Source organism: Lutra lutra, chromosome 4 (assembly GCF_902655055.1).
Source record: "Lutra lutra chromosome 4, mLutLut1.2, whole genome shotgun sequence".
Lineage (NCBI taxonomy): Eukaryota > Metazoa > Chordata > Mammalia > Carnivora > Mustelidae > Lutra > Lutra lutra.
Genome location: NC_062281.1, coordinates 17,233,963 through 17,258,963, shown reverse-complemented (window position 1 = coordinate 17,258,963; position 25,001 = coordinate 17,233,963). Strand labels below are relative to the sequence as shown.

General features: G+C 45.2%; 1 protein-coding gene and 1 long non-coding RNA gene across 9 annotated transcripts in view; both read left to right on the top strand.

The window, feature by feature from the left end:
• NTAQ1 (N-terminal glutamine amidase 1) overlaps window positions 1-13,889 on the top strand; it is a 33,244-nt gene extending 19,355 nt beyond the window's left edge. For 2 of the 8 annotated variants that reach the window (XR_007126714.1, XR_007126718.1), the window contains 3 exons: window positions 9,494-9,590; window positions 12,399-12,607; window positions 13,047-13,889. Coding sequence is in view for 2 of the 8 variants with exons in the window: in XM_047726516.1 (XP_047582472.1) it covers window positions 13,047-13,095; window positions 13,206-13,293 (137 nt within the window). In the remaining 6 variants the exon portion in view is untranslated. Of the gene's footprint in view, window positions 1-2,435; window positions 2,598-4,586; window positions 5,619-9,493; window positions 9,591-12,398; window positions 12,608-13,046 lie in introns of those variants that run through there. The other 6 variants (XR_007126715.1, XR_007126719.1, XR_007126716.1 and 3 more) reach the window with 5 other exon arrangements.
• Window positions 13,890-18,657: 4,768 nt separating this feature from the next.
• Window positions 18,658-24,763, top strand: LOC125099211 (uncharacterized). Its single transcript, XR_007127057.1, has 3 exons — window positions 18,658-21,214; window positions 21,528-21,642; window positions 23,027-24,763. It is a non-coding gene; the product is annotated as an uncharacterized LOC125099211 (long non-coding RNA).
• The last annotated feature ends 238 nt before the right edge of the window (window positions 24,764-25,001 follow it).

Below are 25,001 nucleotides of genomic sequence, written 5' to 3'. Positions count from 1 at the left end.
TATGAGCAGGTTTCCAATCTGGTATTCATAACTGTGTCTAGTACAGATGAATCAGACAGTGCGTGTGTGTGTAAGTTTGAACTTGGCAGCCAACTTGTCTTGAAATTGAAACCCCTTATATCTTGCCAGTATAGGGAGTGAGTTTATAGTTTTAAGCCTGTTAAAGTGTCCAGTGGTCACAATCTGGAGTTAGAAGCAAAAGAGGATATTTGTTGTTTCTTTTCTACCTACCACTCCCCTCCTACAGCTCCTTTTGGGAACCCCTTCTTTGCATATGTAAAGGCGTTTGGCCTAAGCTGGCAGGGGCCTGGAGCCCACCCCTGGACAAGTCTAAGAAAGACCTGTCACAGAGTCCTCTGGATTTGCTGTATTAACATTCAAGGATTAAAAAAAAAAAAAAAAAACTCTCCTTGAGGAATGCTAAACTAGGGGCCTGGGAGTTTGGGGCTCGTGGTGGGCATTCTGACTGTCGCAGAAGGGCCCGTGGCAGAATGCAGCCTGGCAGAGCTGAGAGCAAAGCAGAAACCCTGAAGGCATGTGTGAGTTCCTGGATCTTTCTGTCGCTTCAAGCCAGCGGCCACTTTGGAACTTTCTAGTTACATAAACCAGTGGATTCTTTTTTTCTCTTCAGCTTATGTGACATGGATTGCTGTCAGTTTTAACTGAAAGGTAAGTTCCCTTGTGAGATTTTTCTTTGAAAGTTGTTTATCAGAAACTGTACTTTTGTCTTTTGATGCTTAATTTTTCCCTGAGGTCAGAGTTGCTTCTCTTTACACTCATCATGTGTGAGAGAACTGAATAAATACTGACAAATGCTGTCTGTTTGGAAAGAGGAACTTTTAAGAAAAGCAGGGGACTAAAATAGAATTTGTGAGTTGACTCGGAAAATAAGAAGAATGAGGTATTTCTGAGAATCTGACATATGACGGAGCAGGGAAGCAGATTCCACAAGGTAAACCGGCTCCTAGGTCAGAGGAATGGACTGTGATGGGAGAGATTACCAGGGTTCATAAGAAGGATTATGTATTTCATCAGCAGGGTTGGTTAGCAGTGGAAGTAAAGGGGAACTGTTTTGTGTATGTGGTTTTCTGAGCTTATTTTTAATTAATTATTTTAAAAATAGGTGCTGCCTGCACATGATACAAATTCAAAATATATAAAAGTATATGGTAAAAAGTCCTCCGTCCTTCCACTTTTTGATTTCTCTGTCCAGAAACAACCTGTCTTCAGTTTCTTTTATGTTCTTCCAGGAATTTTTTTTAAAAATTAAAAAAAAAATTTTTTATTATTATTTTTTAAAGATTTTATTTATTTATTTGAGAGAGAATGAGTGAGAGAGAGCATGAGAGAGGAGAAGGTCAGAGGGAGAAGCAGACTCCCCAAAGAGCTGGGAGCCTGGTGTGGGACTCGATCCTGGAAGTCTGGGATCATGAACTGAGCCGAAGGCAGTCGCCCAACCAACTGAGCCACCCAGGCGCCCAGGAATTTTTTTTTTTAAAGATTTAATTTATTTATTTGACAGACAGAGATCACAGGTAGGCAGAGAGGCAGGCAGAGAGAGAGAGGAAGAGAAGCAGGCCTCTTGCTGAGCAGAGAGCCCCGATGCAGGGCTCGATCCCAGGACTCTGGGATCATGGCCTGAGCTGAAAGCAGAGGCTTTTAACCCACTGAGCCACCCAGTCGCCCCTCTTCCCCGAATTTTTATGCCCATGTTAGCATATAGGTATTATAGATTAAGTTCGTTTCCCCCTCCCCGCACAGGCGGTAACATTCTAAACATTGTTCTGCATTTTACTTTTCAAAGTTAAAATACTTGGATATTTTCTAATCAGTACATGTTGAACTTCCTCATTCTTTTTAAAGGTTACATTGTATTCTGTGGTGTGCATGGTCCATAATTTCAAAGTCCTTTTTAAGTTGTTTTTAGTTTTTTGGTATGACAGAACCGCTTGAAGGAATATTTTTGTCTATGTGTCTTTCTGACAGTTTCCGAGATAAATTTTGAAAGTGTCGACTGCTAGTTGTCCCGCCAAGTGCATGTTTTTTTCTTTTCCTGAAGAAGGAAATAGCAAATGTTTTCTGTAAAGGGTTAGATAGTAAATACTTTAGGCTTTGCATGACATAAGGTCTTTGCTATAACTGTTCAACTCTGCATGAATGTATGGCTGTGCTCCAGTAAAACTTGGCTTATCAAATCCGGGGACTCAAGGATTTGACTTTGGGCTATAATTTGCTGTCCCTTGTTCTAGAGTAAGAGCTACAGCTGTCATGTGGCTGTTTGGCAAGGGACTACAGTTCCCAGCCTCCTTTGCAGTGAGGTGTGGCCATGTGACAGGTTCTCCCCATTGGAATGTAAGGGGCTGATGGTGAAACACTGCCTACCCAGTCCTTTACACCTTTTCCCCCTTGCCTACTGATGAACGGTTGGGGACTAGAATGACCTCGGAAGCTGCTGGTTGAAGATAGCAGAGCCACCATCAGCCTGGACCCCCAAATGACCCTAAGGAGCCGTCCTACACCTACTTGAAAAGTATGATGTGGAACTGATCCTCAAAGACAAAACCTGTGTATTTCTTTGGAAGTCACAGAATTATTGGGTGAGTCTTGATCTAGCAGTTTAGCCCTCCCTAAATAATACAGTGGCCATTCAGGCCCTTGTGACAGGATATGTTTTTGACTGGGTCACAAATTGTGATGTTCCTTGTGGAGTCAGTGCCTCTGTGTGCTTGTTCCAGCCAAACCCCTCGGTGTCCTGCAGTGTTGGTGGAATTACTGCCCTTCACAGAATATTCAGGAACACTGAAAAACAGATGCCCATTAATACCTCTTGCTTTGCGTGAGGTTAGGAACCTTGTGGGAAAGATGCCAAATGAGCCCTATTTCCATTTGTGGTTCAGACATGCTCACGCCTGTCAGGTGACCTAGAAGTCCTAAAAGCAGTCCTCGCTAGAGGAGAGGAAAACAGGTTCCTGAAAGAAGAATGACACCTGAGCTGGGGAAACATGTGGCCGAGTGGCTCAGACTGAACGATGACTGGAGGTCAGAGGGACCACGGGTGGCAGTTACAGTGTGAGGTGTGCCTCCCCGTTGCTCCCCCTTCATGGTGCACTCTGACCCTAACTCCTCCACCTTCAAGAAAGCCCTGTCTTCCGGGAATGAAAAGAGGGGACTGTCAGTTGGCCCACTCTATGGGTCTGTGGGAACCTTGGAGGGAGCTGGTCTTGGGCAGGAGGAGGAGATCAGCATTCTGACAAAGGTTGGCATTTCGGTGGTTGAGTGGTCGGTTCAGAGCCAAGGAGCAGGAACATTACGAAGCCTGAAGGCTGTGGCTCTGATTCTGGACCCATTTCATCACAACCTTGAAGTAGAAAATGACCTTATATGGGACTCGCAAGCTGGTGGGAGCTTGTGTACACTCAGCTTGGTAATAGCGAGCGACCCTGATGCTTCGCAGAAACTTTAGGTGGAGAATGCTTTCCTAAAAAGTTGGGCTTGGTGAAGGCGTGCTTAATCAAGAATTGGGGTTACTATAAATGTGATAGGTTTGTACTTACTAGTGGTTGGAAGCCTGGGACATACCAGAAACATACCATTAAGGGAAGAGGAAGTCATACTCATTTGCCTTGAATAAATTTTGGACAACAAAGGTAGAAGTTACAAGGAGATAATTTTCCTACATCTGCCTCTCCCTTCTTTTCTCCATCTTCCCTTCCTCCATCCACCCATCCCTCCATCAACCCCATGTCTACTGCATGCCTACCACTTGCAAACTTAGGTCACAGTGAGCAAGGCAGAACTGTCCAAAAGAAGATAGATGCAGAGTGCTCAGGGCCAAGGGACAGTGGGCTGCCGTGGCACTCTCCGTAGCAAGTAAGCAGAAAGCTAGCCTTTGCAGAGTCTGTGCTACAGAAATCTTTTGATAAAAACTTGGTGCCTAAAAGATTATACTTTGCTTTTATACATTTTTTATTTTTTATTAACATATAATGTATTATTAGCCCCAGGGGTACAGGTCTGTGAATCACCAGGTTTACAGACTTCATAGCACATACTGTCCCCAATGTCCATAACCCCACCTCCCTCTCCCTACCCACCTCCCCCTGGCAACCCTCAGTTTGTTTTGTGAGATTAAGAGTCTTTTATGGTTTGTCTCCCTCCAGATCCCATCTTGTTTCATTTATTCCTTTCCTACCTCCCAAACCCCCCATGTTGCCTCTCAACTTCTTCATATCAGGGAGATCATATGATAATTGTCTTTCTCTGATTGACTTATTTCGCTAAGCATAATACCCTCTAGTTCCATCCATGTCGTTGCAAATGGCAAGATTTCATTCCTTTTGATGGCTGCATAGTATTCCATTGTGTATATATACCACATCTTCTTTATCCATTCATCTGTTGATGGACATCTAGGTTCTTTCCATAGTTTGGCTATTGTGGACATTGCTGCTATAAACATTTGGGTGCATGTGCCCCTTCGGATCACTACGTTTGTATCTTTAGAGTAAATACCCAGTAGTGCAATTGCTGGGTCGTAGGGTAGCTCTATTTTCAACTTTTTGAGGACCCTCCATGCTGTTTTCCAGAGTGGCTACATCAGCTTGCATTCCCACCAGCAGTGTAGGAGGGTTCCCCTTTCTCCGCATTCTCGCCAGCTAAAAGATTACACTTTGAACAAACATGTGAGCCCAACTGAAGAACTGTCCTGTTATTACTTAAATGGGCCTTGGAGGAAGGAAGTTCCTGTTGTAGCACAGAAGGTGTAGAACCAGAAGATGTGGAAATATGTGAAGATCCCTAGGACCAGGAAGGAAAGTCCAGCCTGAGCCAGAATTACTCACTTAGCTCTCCTTTTGAGGGCTGACCAGCAGCTCTCTGGTGAGAGAGACTCGTTGGAGACGTGCTGGAGAGAGACTTGCTGGAGACTCGCTCTGGGCCTTGCTGCTTCTGTGTGTTGGGTGCACGTGTACCTGTTGAGTAGAGAGAACACATTCTGGAGATGAGTGACAGTCTCTGCAAGCAAGTCCTTCTGGCACCTTCCCAGAACACTGAGGTAATGAGGCTGTCTAGTTATAATGCAGTGAGTATCCGGGCTGAGTGCTGGAGCAAGTACAGTCCAGCATCTGACACTCAACGGGGACAAGGGGCTAAGTCGCCCCCCGTAAGACAGTCTCTTGCAGTGTGAGGCGCATGGTGGCTGCTTAGTAAACATTTGCAGAGGGAACGAATCTATGTTTATGAGGATCTTTCCATGCGTTTCTGTTAGCGGTGTTGTTATAAAATCAATGAAATGGTGTGTGGTTATACCCCTAAGGCAGCTGTAACCAGCTGATGAGATCAAATTTGGTTGTGGGACACAACCGACACGACCAGAGTCATTTTGCTCTTGATGAAGAAATGACAAGAGTGCTCTCTGGGAGGGCTTCTCTCTGGGTCTTCTTTTGCCCTTTGTCTCACTGGGCTCCCTCCCAGTCTTGCTGACACATTGTCTGTGTCAGTTCTGAGAGCATTCACAAGTATCTCCAGCTAGTTAGAACATTCTGTCAGGAGATTTACTCCGTGTGTGCCATGGCTGAAGATCCCAGAGGGAGGGGACAATATCCCTGTATTTCCACAGGGTAAGTTTGGGGTGCTATGGTCTGAATGCTTGTGTCCCTCTCCCTGTCCCAAATCCAGATGTTGAAATCCTACCCCACAGGGGTGATGGTATTAGGAAGTGGGGGCCTTTGGCAGGGGATTAGTTCTTGAGGGTGGAGCCTTGTGACTGGGGTTAGCGCTGTCATGAAAGAGATCCTGTCACCCCAACCCCTTCCCACGTGAGGACGCAACGGTAAGTGTGCAGCCCACGACCTCACTGCCCTGAGGGCGCCCTGACTGGACTTCCAGCATCGAGAACTGTGAGCAGTAACTTCCTGTTGTTTGGAAGCCACTCAGTCTGTGGTGTTTTGTTAGGGCGTCCTAAAAGGATCGAGACAAGAATTCCTAACCTGCAAGTCCCAGCACACACTGTGTGTGGTGATAGGAGCACATGTTTCTGGAGAGAGGACCCATAGCTTGTATTATCTGTTTATTTATTTAAAAATATTTTTATTTACGTAGGGGCTACTCTGTGCCAGCTCCAGGTTAGATGCTGGTAACTGAAACCAGAGTAGCACGTGCCCTCCTGTTGGTTACGGGCTGACAGTAGGGACTGCTGTCCATCAAAGAACCATGCAAATGACCACACAATGGCCCTGTGCCCCGTGCTATTAAGGAGAGGTAACAGCTACATGCGGTGGGAGAAGTAATCCGGTTAAAGGGGTGGGGAGGCTTCCTGGAGGAGGTGTCGCATCCATCCAACAGATAGCTCCTACTCAGTGCCAAGCAGTGTTCCTGCCCCGGTGACTGAGCAGCGGAGAAAAAGCCCATGTGCTCACAGAGCCTACATTCTGGTGGAGAGGACAGACCGTGAACATGTACGGCATGTGAAAAGAGGGTAGCCATTTATTGAGTTGGGGAAAGATTGTGGGGGGAGCCTTTTGGGAGAGTAAGATCAGGAGTTTCATTTTGGACGTTAAACCTGAGATGCCAGTTGGATGTCTTTGAGGAGATGTCAGATAGGAGTTGGGTAGAGGAGTCTGGGATTCAGGGATGAGGTTCAGGGTGCGAATGTACAACTGGGATGCTTGGATAATATTTGAAGGCACAGGACTCTAGGAGATAGTGGAGATGCTGGGTGTAGATGGGGAAGATGTCTGGGGACCTAGTCTTGGGGACTTTTACATTTAGGGGTCTGGAGAGGAGAAGGTGCCAGAAAGGGACAGAGAGGATGGGCAGGGTCAGGAGTGGGAGTTAGAGGATAAGGAGAAGACCAGGGAAGCTCAGGGGAGAAGTGATTTCAGAGAGAGAGGGATCAGATCAGATGTCATTGGTTAGTGGAGTCAGCTGAGGACCGAGGTGATTGTTGGCTTTGACGACATGGAGCTTCTTCAGAGCAATTTGAGTGGAGTGATGGGGATGGAAGTGGTTGGATGGCTTCAGGAGAGAACGGAAGGAAGGAGGCAGAGTACTTGGTAAAGGGAGCAGAGAAATGGGCCACTGCTGAGGCGAAAGGGGTCGGAGAGAGACTGTTGTGTCCCTGGCCCTCATGCAATTCCTCCTTTACAAACAGATTAATTCTACCCCTCCAAAGACCTGTCCTCCAGGCCTGTTGTCCTTGTATACAGGGCTGACACCACTCAGCTCTTGCTCTGGGGGCGGGGGGGTGTGTTAATTCCCTACGACTAGATCAGTCCCATGGTTCCCTTCTCTTCTCTTCTTCCTTCCTTTCAAGATTTTATTTGAGAGACATAGAGAGAGAGCAAGAGCAGGGGTGAGGGACAGAGGGAGAAGCAGACACCCTGCTGAGCAGGGAGCCTGATGCGGGACTCGATCCCAGGACTCTGAGATCATGACCTGAGCTGAAGGCAGATGCTTAACCCACTGAGCCACCCAGGCGCCCAACAATGTCCTTCTTGAGCATCGAAGCGGAGGCAAGAATGCTGGATGGCCTGCTGGGATATTTCATCCTTGGGCACTAGCCCTATAGGACTCCATGCTTTTTTTCTGTCTCCTCCCCACCTTGCAGTCTGTATCTCCATGAAGCAGCCAGAGCAGTCTTTAAAAATACAGACTAGAGCACCTCACTCCCCTGCTTTAAAAACAACCACAAACCACCGCCACTCCTACTCTATGGTGGCTTCAACATGAACTTAAGACGAAACCCACTGTCTTTTCGAAGCCCCTTGAGGCCCCGTGTGGTCTGGACTGTGGCGGCGCCTGAGGCTCCAGCTCCACGAGCCCCGGTGCTTTCCCTGCCCTGGCACCCCCACGAAGATTCTGTTGTGAACCAGGCCAAGTGCTTTCCTTCTGGAGGGACCTCGCATGCTACTTGCTCTGATTTGCCCCTTCTTTTCTGTGTCTTCTCTGGGCCCACCACTCCCTGACATTTAGGTCGTAGCTCCAAGTCCACGAATCCAAGCTGCCAGACCAGGCAAGGGCACATCACTTCATCACTTCTTCCCTTCATAGCAGTTGTCACTAATGGAAACGAGCTTGTGTTTATGTTTATTTACGAGCCCGTTTGCTGTGTCCCCCCACCAGGCGGCGGGGGCTGGCTCCGCCTTACTCAGGCCAGCGGCATCCGTCTGGCCCTGTAGGTGCTCTGCAAGCATTCCTTGACCGTTTCATTAAGGATCGAGCCTCCCAGCCACTGGATCTCTGGATAACGCCAGGGAAATGCTGCTCAGTTCTTGCGTGTTGGAGTCCTACCTCCAACTAGGTTCTGTTCCTTTCCAGATCATACCGTCCCCGTCCATGCAGCTTCCTCTGACAGACCCTCTGGCCTTCATTCTTTCACTTCTCCGTCTGGAGGACACATCACAGGTGGCTTCTGCAGGTGGCCAAGATCTCACGATGTGGTTTATTAGTGTCCCCCACACTCTCACTGGGCTCCTCACCCCACAAATATACCTGGAAAACACCTTGTCCTGTGTCTGGCTGTGACAGTGGGGCTCACGGATGTCCCCCTTTCCTCTGAGCTGACCGCGCAGCCTGGCACCGGAACAGACCATCTCTTTCACCCTCCTAGCCACGGAGAGTGTGGCTGTGCCCGTGAGCTACAGCAGGCATCTGCTGGGCCCAGGCTTTTAATAACATCCGTTTGTTATCAAGTGAGCAGTCAGAGCTGAATTTCGCTTCGTGTCAACAGGCAGGCTTTCCTGAGGTTTCCATGGGGACCCGGAGTTTTAGAGCAATTTCTGGGAAGAACGTTGGAAAGAAATTGAGAGGCAAAATGTTAATCCAGTCACACTGTTCTGGCACACACCGTTTCTAGAATCATGGGTGATGGATGCGTCACTTCCCACTCAAGGCCCGCAGGGTGCGGCGCTGTTGTGATCTCCAAGTCCAGGTGCGGAGGAGGCCTAGTTCCCGCACTCAGAATACCAGAAAAATCAGGTTGCAGTCTGTAGTCCCCATTACACGTGGGCTTTTTGCTCACCACATGCTGTGTTATCTTGGGGGAAATTCCTTAACCTCTCTGGGCCTTGGTTGCTTCACTTAAGGTTATTTTGAGATTGTGTGTGTGTGTGTGTGTGTGTGTGTGTGTTTAAGAGAGAAGCTTTCATACTCTGAAAGGTAAAGTGTTTTAAATTGCTCACACTCATTTCTTTTTTTTTTTTTTTTTTTTTTTTTTTTTTTTTTTTAAAGATTTTCTTTATTTATTTGACAGAGAGATCACAAGCAGGCAGAGAGGCAGGCAGAGAGAGAGGAGGAAGCAGGCTTCCTGCTGAGCAGAGAGCCCGATGTGGGGCTCGATCCCAGGACTCTGAGATCATGACCTGAGCCGAAGGCAGTGGCTTAACCCACTGAGCCACCCAGGCGCCCCGCTCACACTCATTTCATACGTACTGTGTGCCCTATCTTTCTTTAAATGTCATTTTAAAGTGATCCTTTTGCTTTCCCATCCTCTTAGTTCTATCCCTCAGATGACGTTGTCACCCATTGGACTTGGACTTCTAGGCATCTTGGAAACTTAAAAACAAATCAGTTTGGACCCACCTCTATGGAAGGTAACCAGGATATTTATCTTTAGAAATGACTTATAAAAATACTCTTTGACTTAGTAGTCATTCCCCACATAGGGATTTGTCTTCTGGATTTACTGCTCATATGTAAGATACGGATGAACAAGTTATTCACTGTAGCATGGGGGTAACCACACGAGATTGGAAACCACCTATGGGCCTGTTCCCTGGGGCCCGATGGGATGAACTGTAACCCACCAGGAGAGGAAATAGTATGAAGCTGTGAAAATAAATGAGCAAGGTTGCTCCTTAAGCTGAGTGGTGATGTTTTTATTATTTTGTGTTAACTTACATTATATTCTTCTGTACCAGTTAGAGATTTAGTAAAGTTTAAAAAGCAAGGGAAACAGGGTGTATTAAAAGAGAAAAATATGTATGTGTTTGCTTGTATTCGGACAGAACATCTAAAAGAACATCCAGTATCCAACAGAAACTGGTAATTTTGGTGGCCTCTGGAGATGAGAACCAGGTAGCTGGGGTCGGGAAGGGAGGGAAAGTTCATTGTGTACCCTTTTCTGTTTTTTAAGAGTTGTGATCTCTCTGAATATATTACTTGTTAGAAATAGATTTAAAATTAAAAAAAAAAAAAAACAACAAACCACACTTTCCATCACTTACACGTTTATCCACATAACTTTTTTTTTAAACACACACACAGCTTCTAACAGGCCAGCTTCAGGTGTGCTCTGTTGTTACAGTCGCTTTGACCAACAGCGGGACCAGTCAGGGTGTGTGAGGCGCACTTCACTGGACTTGGAAGTGATGTTTGTGTGATGAGAGCCTGAGGAATGGGGAAACACCCCCCCACCTGGTTTTCCATTGTATGCTCTCGGCCTAGGGTTCAGTAGCTCTAACCGTGGTTTTGCTGCGGGGAGTGAAGGTGGGACCTCCGAGGAGCAGAGGGGTGGTTTGCGTGCTGGCGAAGGAAGGGTTTCTGGGCCGCATAGGGCCTGGAGCTGCGCTTTGTGTGCAGAAAGGCTCAGGAGGCCCATGAACTTGTGCAAAGAAACTAACCCTTCTCAGTAGATTCCTCTTGTAAGAATCTTAACACCTCGAGGGAACGCATAATGATAGCTCACATTCACTGGCTACTCATTTTGTACCTGGCGTTGCTTAAAGCTACTTTCTATATATAAAATTACTATCCTTGCAACAGCCCGATGAGGTAGGAATTAGTATTATCCCCAGTTTTCAGATGAGGAAACAAGCATGGGCACCTTAACAAAAGGAGCACAGTTAATACACAGAGGAACGTGATTCAAACCTGGGTCTGGCTCCAGAATTACTACTACCTCACAAAATGAAGGTGCAGGCACATTGGAATAAACCCAAAGGCAACATTAGGGCATGGTTCTCTGAGAAGCAGGGTGGATTCTAGAAGTGAAGACCTGCGGAAGGAACGGGGTAGCCTGTCTCAAACCACAGGATGAGATTTAGGGCTTCATGTTGGAGAAAAGGGGCCATGGTGGCAAGCTCTTGAACAGCGGAGGACTGTGAGGAGACTAGCACTTTGCAGAGTGTTCTTTGACTGGGGTCGTTGGCAGGATGGCATTGGCAGAGGTGGGAGTGGGGAGACCGGTTGGGGGGAAGGGCCTCCACATGCAAACCGATGGGGTCAGGAGTGGGGAGGGTGCCATGGACCTGGAAGGACGGATCTGGGCGATTTCTCCCCAAGGATTTGGTAGGGTTTGTACTAGTTGAAGGCTGAAAAGGAAGCAAGTAGAGGATAACAGGGTCAGTGTACTCTGTCATGTAGGGATGGGTCCTTTTTTTAAAAAAGATTTTATTTATTTATTTGACAGAGATTACAAGTAGGCAGAGAGTCAGGCTCCCCGCTGAGCAGAGAGCCTGATGTGGGGCTCAATCCCAGGACCCTGAGATCATGACCTGAGCTGAAGGCAGAGGCTTAACCCACTGAGCCACCCAGGCGCCTAGGGACAGGTCCTTGAGGCGGTGTTTCATCCTCCTGTACATTCTGGTGCATTTAGTGCTTCTGCCAATTACTCTGCTCCAGGCCTTCGTGCTCTATCACTTGTCTGCCAAAACAGTTCTCCCAGAGGACACAGCAGATGCTGTCAATCCCCATCTCCCTGATAGTTCCTACCTCCCCTTCCTCTTCCTTACCTAAGTGAAGCACCTGTGTGTCCATGGGAGGCTTTCCCTTGTTCTAACATGCTTGGCTGGATGTGTGGCAGAGCGAATCCGCCCCGGAGCTGCCTTCAGCAGCTGACGCTCAGGAACTGGAGGGGGAATGCTTCAGCTTTCCTGTTCCTCAGAGGGTACAACTCTTGAGGGAGGAGCTTCAGGTCTCCTGGGGTTCCAAGCAGGGTTGGTCCCCAGCTGCCCATGGGGCACACCTGCTTTGCACCTGCTCAGTAACTCACTTTCTTGCCTCTCCTAACTCACCCCCTTACTCCTTGCTGCTACTTCCCAGGACCCCTTTTCAGGTAAACTACCTGTACCCCAGTCCCTGTCTCAAGGTCGACTTTGGGGGAACCCAACCTAAGGCAGTTTACAGATGATACTATCTAGGTCCGGAGAAGTGATTTTGCTTGTTCAAGTTTACAAATCCAGTCTGTAGCAAATCTAGGATTTTAATCCAGGTCTCCTGAGCCCATTGGGTTCTTGATGTTGTTTTCTGCTAGACCATAGTATCTGTTATGATGCCTCCCTGGGACTTTTTACATGTATGGTTTTCCTGCAAGAGTCTAACTCTAATATAAACTCATAAAAGGCAGGAACAATGGTCTTAATGATTTTGTACCCAAGACCAGTAAGAACTGTGTCTTTCAGAGAATAGATGCTCCGTGAGGATTTGTTGAAAGAAGACATAGAGTGAGAGGAAGAGGGAGGAAGGAGGAAGAGTGGGCAGTTGGGTGCATGACCTTGGGGAGCAAGAAAGTGATTCTTCAGGCATCTTGACATGGGACATGAGAGTGACTTGCCTTGGAGGAAGCCATGATGAAAGTGTCAAAGACAGAAGACCCAGAGGAGGCATAATGGTGAGCAGAAAAATCGGCGGAGAACTTAAAATGTCCATTTTTTTGGAAATCATTTATGAGGAAAGATCACTAGCGAAATAGTCCTTTTGAGTGCATGTATCCCTGAAAGGGAGTTTTAAAAAAATTATTTCTTGTTTTCGGTATAATATTAGTAAGTATAGCTTTATAGGCAAAAAAATTGGATGGATTCTCACCAAAGATTAAAGTCTACAAATCAGATTTTTTTCAAACTATGCCCTACAAGACAGGACTTCCAAGGAAGTCTCTTGGAAGCCTCCTCAAGAAGAGGTTAATAGATCATAACAATGATTAGTATATACTGGACTCTAACTCTGAACTGGTGGGCCATGCACTAGACTATGTCTTGGTCTGCATTATCTCACTTAGTCCTCCCAGTTACCCTTTGGTAATAAGTGCTCTTATCATCCCTTCTTCACAGACCAGGATGCTGATGCTCACAGAGGTCATTCAGCGAGCAAGTGGACAAAGTAGGATTCATTCTCAGGACTATTGGAGTCTAGAGCCCATGCCCTTCACAGACAAGACTATAGGTACCCTCCTACCCACCCCTTTGCTGACTATGCCTTCCCTCCACCAGGACTGAAACTCCAATTTTGACACTCTGGAGAGCAAACCAGGGCCTAGGAACTACACTGTTGGTTGCAGGTCAGGAGAGAGTAGACTAAAATGGGCCATCCTTTGACTGCCTTCTCTAAGTCTTAGGGTCTTGCTTCCCCATGGCACAGAGGAGGCTTAAAGTGCATTTTAATGAATGCATTCTGCTCTCTTGGTACACAAGGGGGAGCATTTAGCACAGGAATGGGAATAAGATCGCTGCAGAAAGTATCCTTGCTCTTTGTAGGAAAAGAGTTCTCTCTCTTTCTCTCTCTCTCTCTCACTCAAAATTGTTTTCTGAACCCTTTGAAAGCAAGTTGCAGATATCAGGAGACTGCCTATAAATACTACGGCAGGATTTCCTAAGAACAAAGTCATTTTTCTGTATAATCACAATGTTATTTTCATGTCTAGGAGATTTAACATTGAGGCAATGATATTATATAATACCCATTCTATATTCAAATTTTTCCAAATATTCCCAAGATGGCCTTTAGTGCTTCCCCCACCTCCCAGTCCCGAATTAACATTGTATTCTCTCAGTATTAGAACATGGTCTAATATGGTCCAGAATATTTTGATGCAAAATGTTCGCAATTTTTACTGGCTATTTAATATTCCATGGAGCTGATTTGCCATGATTTATTAATAAATATCTCTTTGGTTATTCCTATGGTGTTAACTGGGCCTTTTCCTTTTTCACTTTGACTCAGGCACCTATTCGATAGTTATCAGATCCCACAGTAAGAGTGAGGCTGACCATCATACATGGAGTTCACCAAGTGTCGAAGGTCAGGTTCCCCAGGAAAGTCTCTGTGATGGAGATTCGCGCGTAGGAGGTTCACAGGGCAGTGCTTGGGGATCAACACCTGTGGGGAATAGAAGAAGCAGGACTGGGCAGAGTCAGGGCAAAGGCCTCAGCTGCCCTTCCACTAGCTCCGAAGCTGAGATGGTCTTGCAGAGGTGTTCCCTGTTGAAGCAAGGAGGCCAGCTCTTTAAGCCTCTATGTGGACCAGTCATTGAGTCCAGGTTGCCCCTGGGAAGGGGACATGACCTTGGGTGAGATAGCTGTCTTCAATTTAGGGCGGTTTTCAGAGAGACTCGGGCTGGGAATAAGGGCCTCACTCCTGAGAGGAGGTCTGGGCAGAGATGAGAGCATCCAGTCTAGGGGAATTCTCACGAAGCTGTGGGCCAAGTCCTTGACCACTGCAGCCAGACTGAATATGCAAGCAGTCAGCTTAGTGAGGGGGCGTGTGTGCTGGGACTCTTTCCTAACTCCCCAGGGGAAAGGGCTTCTTCGAAAGTCTATGATGGGGGCTTCCTTAGAACCACATAGAGCTTGAAATGTATTTTCTACAGTTGAGGACAAGGAGAACCCAGAGGGCAAGGTTTGGTCCTGCCCTCCCAGGCTCTGTTGGGGCAAAGCATGAGAGAACGTTTCCTGGGGCTCAAAGATGGGCCCCCTGGGAAGAGAAAACTGGGCCAGAGCCATTTAAACGAAATTATTTAAGATTCATAAGTTGCAAAAATAGAGTTCCCATGTGCCCTTCACCCTGCTTTCCCCAGTGATACCATCTTACGTAACCATAGTACATTTTCTTTTTTTTTTTTTAATATTTTATTTATTTATTAGACAGAGATCACAAGTAGGCAGAGAGGCAGGCAGAGAGAGAGGAGGAAGCAGGCTCCCTGCTGAGCAGAGAGCCCGATGCGGGGCTCCATCCCAGGACCCTGGGATCATGACCTGAGCCGAAGGCAGAGGCCTTAACCCACTGAGCCACCCAGGCGCCCCCATAGTACATTTTCAAAACTAGGGAACCGACGTTGACATTGGTATGATACTGTGAACTAAGTTACAGACTTTATTTGGGTTTCATTAATGTTTGCATGCGCTTGTGTGTGGGTTACTACGTAATTTTATCACATGTGTAGATTTGTGGATTTGTGTACTCACCATTGCAATCCGGGTGCATAATGGCTCCATTACTATGAAGAAACTCCCTGATGTTATAGCCACCCAACCCCCCGACCCCCCGCCTGCAACTCCTGATCTATTACTCACCATCGCTGTAATCTTACCATTTCAAGGGTGTTATATGATGCCATCGGGCACTATGTAGCTTTTTGAGATTGGCTTTTTCCACTGCGTATAACATCCTTGAGTTCCATCCTCGTTGTGGCACGAATCAGTAGTTCATTCTCTTTTTTGTCTTGGTAGTATGCCTTTGAATATCCACACACAGTTTCTTTATCCATCATTTAATGGAGTCTCTCAAGTCCTGGCCGGGAGGACCCCGTGGGAGGGTGAGGACGTCCCAGTGATGAAGTCCAAGTGGAGAGGAGTGCCAGGGACCAGGGCAGAGGAGGCAGTGGCCGCTGGGATGGACTGCTTCTCCCTTGTTCTGAGAACTCAAATTGGAGGGGTCCCCAGGGATGGGGCTCTCCACAGATCCCATGAGGAGTGCCACAAGTGTGAGAGCTGCAAAGCCCACGGAGCACAAAGTCAGCTCACAACAGGACCCATCACAAGCCAGCTGGGGTATTTGCAGACATAACCACTTACCTCTTTGCCTTCCACCCATTTTGAAGAGGCATTCAAAACAGCAGCAGCCAGTGAGTGGGGGAGGAGATGTGAAGGGGTGCTGGGAGAGAGAAGCTGACTGCATACAAGCCCCCACTTTCCCGCGCTGCTCTCACTGAACCGGATGTCTCTAGCTGAGAAGTGGGAGAATCTTTGGAATGAAACCGGAATTGTTGCTTAATATAATGCACGTCATGACACATCGAATTACTCTATGAAGACCACGTCTGTGACTTGATGTGACCATTAGAGTGTCATTACTGGAACGTGATCAGAGCAGGCAGGATCCTGTGATAATTCTCCTCTGGAATCGAAGACAACCTCCTTTCTTCTTCCTGCTTCTCCCCTGCCTCCCACACTGAATACATTTTAAAGGGATGGTGGGAGAAAAATGACAGACAGTGTGTTTTGATAATGTCCGCACAGTGGTACAGAAATAACTTGAAAATAAACATCTATACATAAGCCTTTTTTCCCCTCTTTTATACTGTAATTTCTTTAGAGCAAATTCCTGGCAATGGGGTTAATAGGTTGAAGGCAAGGATATTTTTATGGTTTTCAAAACATATTGCCAAATTGCTTTTCTTTTCCTTTTTTAAGATTTTATTTATTTATCTGAGAGAGGGAGAGAGATGTTGTGAGCACAAGCAGGGACAAGGAACAGAGGGAGAGGGAGGAGCAGGCTCCCAGATGATCAGAGGGCCAGAAGTGGGGCTTAATCCCAGGACCCTGAGATCATGACCTGAGCTGAAGGCAGACACTTAACCGACTGAGCCACCCAGGCACCCGGCCAACTGGCTTTTCTCAAGGTTCATACCAATTTATATTCCCACCAGATACTGTATGAAACTTTTATCATATATTCAGTGGTACAGGATAGTATCATAAGATTGTTTGCTAATGTAATGAGGTTTAAATTCTACTTGACGTTTGGAATAATTTTTAAAGTGCTTTTATAATATGAAAAAAAAATTTTTTTAAGATTTTATTTACTTATTTGACAGACAAGTAGGCAGAGAGGCAGGCAGAGACAGAGAGAGGAGGAAGCAGGCTCCCCGCAGAGCAGAGAGCCTGATGTAGGGCTCGATCCCAGGACCCTGGGATCATGACCTGCGCCGAAGGCAGGGACTTTAACCCACTGAACCACCCAGGCGCCCCTATAATATGAAAATTTTTGCATTCGATGTTTTATCAATCTCTTTGAACTTGGCATTAATATCTTGAGTATAGAATATTGCTAATATTGCTAATATTGTCTTTATAAATTAATCACTGGCTATTCATATGTAGCTTCTAAGGGCTTTCTCAGACCACTTAGAAGAAGAACAAATTCTGTAGGATTTGCAGGCAAGGAAGAAAGGGAGAGAGATTGGTGAAGGCCAGAGGAACAGTGAATACAAGGGACAGGTTCAGGGCTGCAAGAGGTGACACGTGAAGCAAGGGACTGGGAACAAGGAGGTGGCCATGAGGTCAGGAGATGAGGTGAGAAAAGACCTTGGGAGAGACAAAGATTCTGGAATGGCCTCCAAACAAAGCAGTAGGGTAGGAAATATGCCTCTTCCCCTACCAGGTATCAATGAATTAAAAAATTAATTGAGAAATTATGTATGCATGTGTTTTATGTAACACAAAATTTATTATCTTAACCAGTTTTAAGTATATGATTCCATGGTGTGAAGTATATTCCCATTGATTGAAACAGATCTGCAGACCTTTTTTATCCTGCAAAACGGAAATGCTTTACCCATTGAAGAACAATACTTCCCTCCCACCCCTGACCTTTGGTGACCATCATTTTACTAATTGTTCCTGAGTTTGACTACTTTAGATACCTCATATAAAGGCAAGTGTGTAGTATTTGTGTTTTTTGTGATTGGCTTATTTCATGTAGCATGGTGTCTTTGATGTTCATCAGTACCGTGTAGCACTTGACAGGAGGTCCTTCCTTTTTCAAGGCCGAGTAATATTCCATTGTACGTACTAGCACACTTTGATTACCCATTCATCTGCTGGTGTGTATTTGGGTTGCTTTGCTCTCTTGGCTATTGTGAACAGTGCTGCTATGAGTGTGGGTGTGCAGATAACTCTTTGAGACCCTGATTTCAATACTTCTGCATATATATCCAGAAGTAGGATTTCTGGGTTGTGTGATATTTCTATTTTTCACTTTTCAGGAACCTCCATACCATTTTCCTCTAGTGGTTATGCCATTTTACAATCCCACCAGCACCATACTAGAGTTCCAGGTTTTCCACATTCTTACCAACACTTGTATTTTTATGTTTTATTTTTTGTTTGTTTGTTTTAACAGTTTTTTTAGTGTTGGCCATCCTAATGGATGTGAGGTGATATCTCATTGTGGTTTTGTCTTACGTTTCCTGGATTATTAGTGATTTGAATATCTTTTCATATGCTTGTTGCCGTTGGTATATCATCTTTGGAGATAAGTCTATTCAAGTCCTGTGTCCATTTTATTTATTTATATTTTATTTATTTTTCTTTTTTCTTTCTTTTTTTCTCTTTGCTCTCTGAAGATTTTCAGCACTGACTTTCGTCCATTTTAAAATCAGGATATTTGAGGGGGCGTCTGGGTGGCTCATTGTGTTAAGCCTCTGCCTTTGGCTCGGGTCATGGTCTCAGGATCCTGGGATTGAGCCCCTCATTGGGCTCTCTGCTCAGCAGGGAAACTGCTTACCCCTCCCCCCTCCGCCTGCCTCTCTGCCTACTTGTGATCTCTCTCTCTCTGTCAAATAATAAATCTTTAAAAAAAATAAAATCAGGTTATTTGATTTTTTTCATTGTTGAATTGTTAGAGTTCTTTATATATTCTAGATATTAACTCCTTAAAGGATCACATAAATGATTTGTAGATATTTCCTCCTGTTCCATGGATTGCATTTCACTCTGTTGATTGTGCCTTTGATGCACAAACATTTTTAAGCTTGATGTAGTCCCATTTGTCTATTTTTGCTTTTTGTGGCCTGTGCTTTTAGTGTTGTGTCCAAAAAGTCATTGCTAAGTTTTCCCCCTGTGTTTTCTTCTAGGAGTTCTAGAGTTTTAGGTCTTATATTTAAGTCTTTATTCCTTTTTGAGTTGTTTTTTTTATATTGTATAAGATAAGGGTCCAACTTCATTCTTATGCTTGTAGATATCCAGCACCAACTCTAACACCATTTGTGAAGAGACTGTTCCTTTCCCATTAAGTGGTATTGGCGACCTTGTCAAAGATCATCAAATATTATTATTTTTTATAGATAGAAAAATGGTGAAGTTACATTCTTTTTAAGCTAGACTTGGGGGCATAGCATGAGTTTTGAATGAGATAGAGAGAAGTAAAGTAAAAATACAAAATGTGAATAAAATCTTGAGAATATTGGATGGGGACCTAGTAACACCTTTCTTAAGATGTCATCAGTGCCTGGGGGTAGCTGTTGATGACAAGCTCCTTCACCACTCGAGGGATTACTGAGGGCCTACCGTGGCTGCACTAACCAGGCCCGGGGAATCCAGGTGTGTGTTAGAGACAAGTCCCTGCTGTGTGTATTTCTGCGAGGGATCTCATTACCTTTTAGCAGCATCAACAAAACGATGTATGCCTGCCCTCGCTCTGCTAGGAGTTTGGAGAGGCATAAGCAACTGTGAGATGTTTTCCATGCCCTCCCTCAAGGGCCCATGTGAACTTTACTCTTACCAGGACCCCCAGGGACCCTCTGTGTCCACTGCTCTTTGCTGTGGGCTAATACCTGGTGTGATGGACACGTCATCTCATGAAAGGAAGGAGAACTTAAAGACTGGGGTTATGTCCAGGTGTCTGCAGGAGTCTGTGGTCCATCTGGAGCTGCTCTCTGGGGAGCTGTTTCTTAGTACCTACCCAGGGGCATTCCACTTTGGTGGAAACCAAAGGTTTTGTCATTTCAGTAACCTAAGTGCTCCACTCCAGAAATACAGAAAATAGCGTCAAAAGAGATACTGGTTTTGCAAGCCACTGAGACATTCAATAGCACCTTCTTTCGGGTGGAACAATGGCAATTGTGTAGGAGTTAAGGTAATGCTTTGTTCTGCAGATTCTTGGTTAGGTGTTTTATTTCTTCCCAATGGAGGGGGTATGCACGTGTGACTGGAGTATCTTTTGCATCGACTCCTCTCAGCACAACCTCTCCCAGCTCTGTTTGAAGGGTTTTTAAATATCCTTGAAGAGGCATATCAAATTTATATAAGGAACCCGGTTTGTAATATTCCTTGTCATAAACAAATTATATATGCTTAAATGAATTGTCCCTTGACCTGCATATAGTTCTCACTCCATAACGTGGGGCTAATCACTTTTTGGAATAAAGTTTTATTACATTAATTAATTAATTAATTAATTAATTATTACTTTTGTAATATTTTGGATTTACAGAAAAGTTGTAGGGTTCCTAGATACCCCTTACCCATGTTTAATTTCCCCTGATGTTAACATCTTATATTATCATGGTACTTTTGTCAAAACTAAGAAACCAAAGCAAAACAAACAAAAACAAAACAAAAAACCAAAACCCAAACTCAGGAAACCAACATTGGTACATTACCATTAACTAAGCTCTAGACTTTATTTGGATTTCACCAGTTTTTCTCCACCAATGTCCTTTGTCTTTTCTACAGTTCAATTTAGGATACCACTGTGCATTCAGTTGTCATGTCTCTAGTCTCCTCTGGTCTGTGACAATTTCTCAGTCTGTCTTTGTTTTTCATGACCTTGACAATTTTGAGGAGAATTGGGCATGTGTTTTGTAGAATGTTGGGTTCAGTAATTTTTAGTGCATTATTTTGTGGTCTTCCTAGAACCTAGAGTTAAGACACTTCTTCAGTTGTTGTCAAAGGTAGTTTTCTGGGTTGGATAGACTTGAACGAACCCTTGCAGTTCATAAACTAATTAATTATTGTAGTTAAGAATCCAGTGTCCAGGAGGGGACAACTCCAATTTTGAATTGCCCTTCGAGTTTAGCCTTGGTCAGGTTTATATGCCTTTGGTTTTGTAACATGGTTACTGTGTTAGTCAGGGTCTTGGAAGGAAATCTAAGGCATATTTACCTGGGGTTTTGAGGAGGACTTAATGAAGGGATCATATACCCAGGTGGGACAGTATTTTAGCTTGAGCAGCTAGAAAAAAAATACTATAGCGTGGTGGCTTAAACAATAGACATTTATTTCTCACTGTTCTGGGGGCTGGAAAATCCAAGATCAAGGTGTCAGCCAACTGGTTCTTGATGAGTTGATGAACTGCCTTCTTTCTTTGTCCCCATATGGAGAGAGATAACTCTAGTGTCTCTTCTTCAACGGGCACTCATCCCACCAAGGGGACCCCACCCTTGTGACCTCATCTACACCTATAATCCTCTCAAGTGCCCACCTCCGAACTCCATCACATGGTGGGTTAGAGTTTCACCATAGGAATTATTGGGGGATACAAACATGCATTCCATAGTCGGCAGGGATAGAGAGAACCAAGAGGGATGTTGAGGTTCTCAGGGACCGGCAGCAGAGGGAAGCTCTTTCACGAGAAGGAGAAAAAGGAGGAAAATGTGTCATGGAGCTCAGGGAGAGCTGAAGATGTCTGGGGAGAGTGGGTAGCGGTGCCCAACGGGAACTGTAGTGGTAGAGCGATGAAGACATTGCCAGAACACTGAGGCAGGGAGAAAGCAAAAATCTCTAACCTTTTGTCTTCTACCCTCAAATTCCCAGTTGTTGTCTCTCATTGGCCAAACCCAACCAGAAACTAAGGACAAGGGACCCTGGATACTGCAGTCCTTGGGAGACAGCCCTGCAGACCGCAGAGAAGGGTAGAAAATGGAGAAGGGTATGTATAAATAGAGAATAACCACCACAGACACTTGCAAGGGTAACTAGGCTGATAGTATCCGCATATATCATAAGGTAAACTTTTGGAGAGCAGGGACATCACCTGTCAAAACTTATACTCGTTAAAGCAATTATCTATGTTTCCCAGGCTTGCAAAACAAAGCCCCACAAACTGGCTCAAAACGACAGAGGTGCCTCCATGGCTCAGTCAGTTAAATGACTGCCTCTTGATTTCAGTTGAAGTCATGATCTTAGGGTCCTGGGTTCGAGCCCTGTGTCGAGCCCTGCGTTAGGCTCTGTGCCCAGTGGAGAGTCTGCTTAAGATTCTCTCTCTCTCTCCCTCTAACTCAGCAACCCCTTACCCCCTGGCTTATGCACTCTCTCTCTCTTTTCTTTAAATTTAATTTAAAATTTTTTTAGATCTATTTATTTATTTATTTATTTGACAGACAGAGATCACAAGTAGGCAGAGAGGTGGGGGGCGGGTGGCTCAGGGAAGCAGGCTCCCTGCTGAGCAGAGAGCCCAAGGACCCTGGGATCATAACCTGAGCCAAAGGCAGAGGCTTTATCCCACTGAGCCACCTAGGCCCCCGTCTCTTTCTAAAATAAACAGATATATCTCGCAGTTCTGGAAGCGAGAATTCTGAAATCAGCATATCATCGGGCCATGCTCTCTGAAACTGGTGGGAAGGAATCCTTTCTTGCCTTTTCTGGGTTCTGGTGTTTACATTCCTTGGCTTGTAGATGTATCAGTCCAGTCTCTGTCTCCACAGTCACATCATTTTCCTCTCCCTGTGTGTTTCTGCCTCTTCTTTGTATAAGGACACTGCTCATTGGGTTAAGGGCCTACCGTACTCTGGTGTGATCCCATCGTAAATTAGTTAATCATATCTGCAATGACCCTAATTCCAGATTAGGTCACGTTCTGAGGTACTGGAGAGATTAGGGCTTCAACCCACCTTTTTGGGGAGCACAGTTCCATAACAGGGACTTCATATCCAGAGACCAATTTTTTAGCTGATGAGATAGAAGGATCAGTTCGAATCTGTATGCACTGCTCTGTAGTGTTACTGTTTGATTGGGGTCTTACCCCACTCCCACGCCTGGAATGGATAGCGGCGGAGGCTGTTTTCCAGAATTTGAGAGTTCCTGGTAGCTGGGCAGTGACTCAGAGTAGTTGTGGGTAGGGAAAAGGCAGGGAGGGTGCCAACTAGAGCTAAAATATCTAAAGCTGAGAAACAGTGTAATCAAGCCTGACCTTCCTCCTCCTCCTCCCTCCTGACTAAAGCAGAGCTGTGATGTGGCTCAGAGATGATTAATTGCCCTCTGCTAGCCCCTTTATATCCTTGCCTTCTGCATTGCTTACTCTGTGACTTTCCTAGGGCTGCCAGAGCAAACGATCACAAACGCGATGGCTTAAAACCACAGAAGTTATTCTCTCAGAGTTCTGGAAGCTGGATGTCGGAAATCAAGGGCCATCTTTCCTCTGAAGACTCCAGGGAAAAATCCTTCCTTGCCTCTTCCTAGCTGTTGGTGGTTTCTGGTGATCCTTGGTGTCTTTCCCTTGGCTCGCCATTGGCTCACTAGGATCTCTTTCTCTGTTTTCACACTTCTCTCCGTTTCTCTGTGTGTCTTGTCTTCTTATTAGGACACCAGTCATTGGAGTTAGGGCCCTCCCTAAACCAGTATGACTTTATAATTTATTAATGTCTGCAGAGACCCTGTTTCCCAACAAGGTCACATTCTAAAGTTGTGAGTGGATGTGAATTTGGGGGCATACACTCTTCAACCCACTACACAATTAAACTCATTTTTTTTAGTTGAGGAGAAAGAGTCAGAAAGGTGAAGTTACCCAGGTCACTGTTAGAAAGTTGTAGAGCTGAGGGTACATGCGTATTCTTAACCATTAACTAATCAAAATGTCTTCCTTCTTCCCATCTGCCTGCCCCTCTCTGCCCCTACCTTTGTGCTTTCGTTATTTGCTCATTCAAGGACACTTTGGAGTTAGTTTATCTTAATTTCAGTGGATGAAAATGACTGGGATGGTTGGCTGTTGAGCGTGGGGGATGGGAAGATATTACTGTGATATTTGCTTATTGATGATTTTCTATGTCCTTCGCACCTTATATATTTATTAATTGTAATTTCTCTGTTAGGAAGAGTTGTTCCTTCTCCCTCATTAACATACTTATATTAGGATGGGCTTATGCATATTTATTTTATTCTATGGGTTACAGTTTCATACTATCATTATTTATTTTGTTGCTCAAATTGTCCCTGCTTTGCCCATTAGGAGCTTAATTACGTTGGGTCCTGTATCCTTTCAACGTGCTCCGTCATTCATGAGTACCTTTTACTTTTTGGCACTTCCCTTTTCCCCCTTAGCTCATTTTCTATTTTCCTTGCCCCAGCCTTGTGATCAAACTTTCCTTCGGAAAAGTGTTCGTTCCTTTTATCAGAGTATCAGTTTTGAAACCAAGATCTTGGTGGTGGGTGTGCTCGTTGCTTCTTGGTCCTTTTAGTGGACAGAGCTGGGACTTATTTGTATATGTACTAACACACACACATCTACATTTAAACATGTATCTGTCCCAACGTTAAAGCCGTGGTGAATATGATCCTTCTCAAGTAAATGCACGAGTGTCTGTAAGGCAGGCTTGTATCTGCCTCCCAGTGATAAAGAGAACAACAGGCCCATTACAGCATTGCAGAGTCCATAGTACTATTTACTTCCAGTTTGATGTTATAATTCAGATAGCTGAGGCTGTCAGGGAAGAGGCCTAACCTTATGTAATTCTGAAACCAGAAAGAATCACAGAGGTGTTCAATGCATGTTTCCTAAACTATTCCATGGCATAGTGTTTGGGGAGGTGTTAAAAGGCTTATGATAAAAGGGCTTTGTAGTCCAGTAAATTTGGGAGACTTGTCATGGTAGATTCCCCCCACACTTGTGTAACGCTGCCCAGGGATTCTTACAGGAGTGGTTTTTTTTTTAAATGCATTTTCCAGAAAAAAATATATTTTCAGAACAAAACATTTGTCAGACAACTTTATGAAAGGGGAAGAGATAAGAAGAAGAAAAGGTTAGCGTGTGAAATATGTATGGCTTAGAGCACCTGGGTGGCTCCGTGGGGTAAAGCCTTTGCCTTCGGCTCAGGTCATGATCCCAGGGTCGTGGGATCGAGCCCTGCATTGGGGGGGGGGGGGGGGTTCTGCTCAGCGGGGAGCCTGCTTCCTCCTCTCTCTCTGCCTGCCTCTCTGCCTACTTGTGATCTCTGTCTGTCAGATAAACAAATAAAATCTTTAAAAAAATATGTATGGCTTTTCTGTTGCACAAATTGGTTTGGGACAAAATGT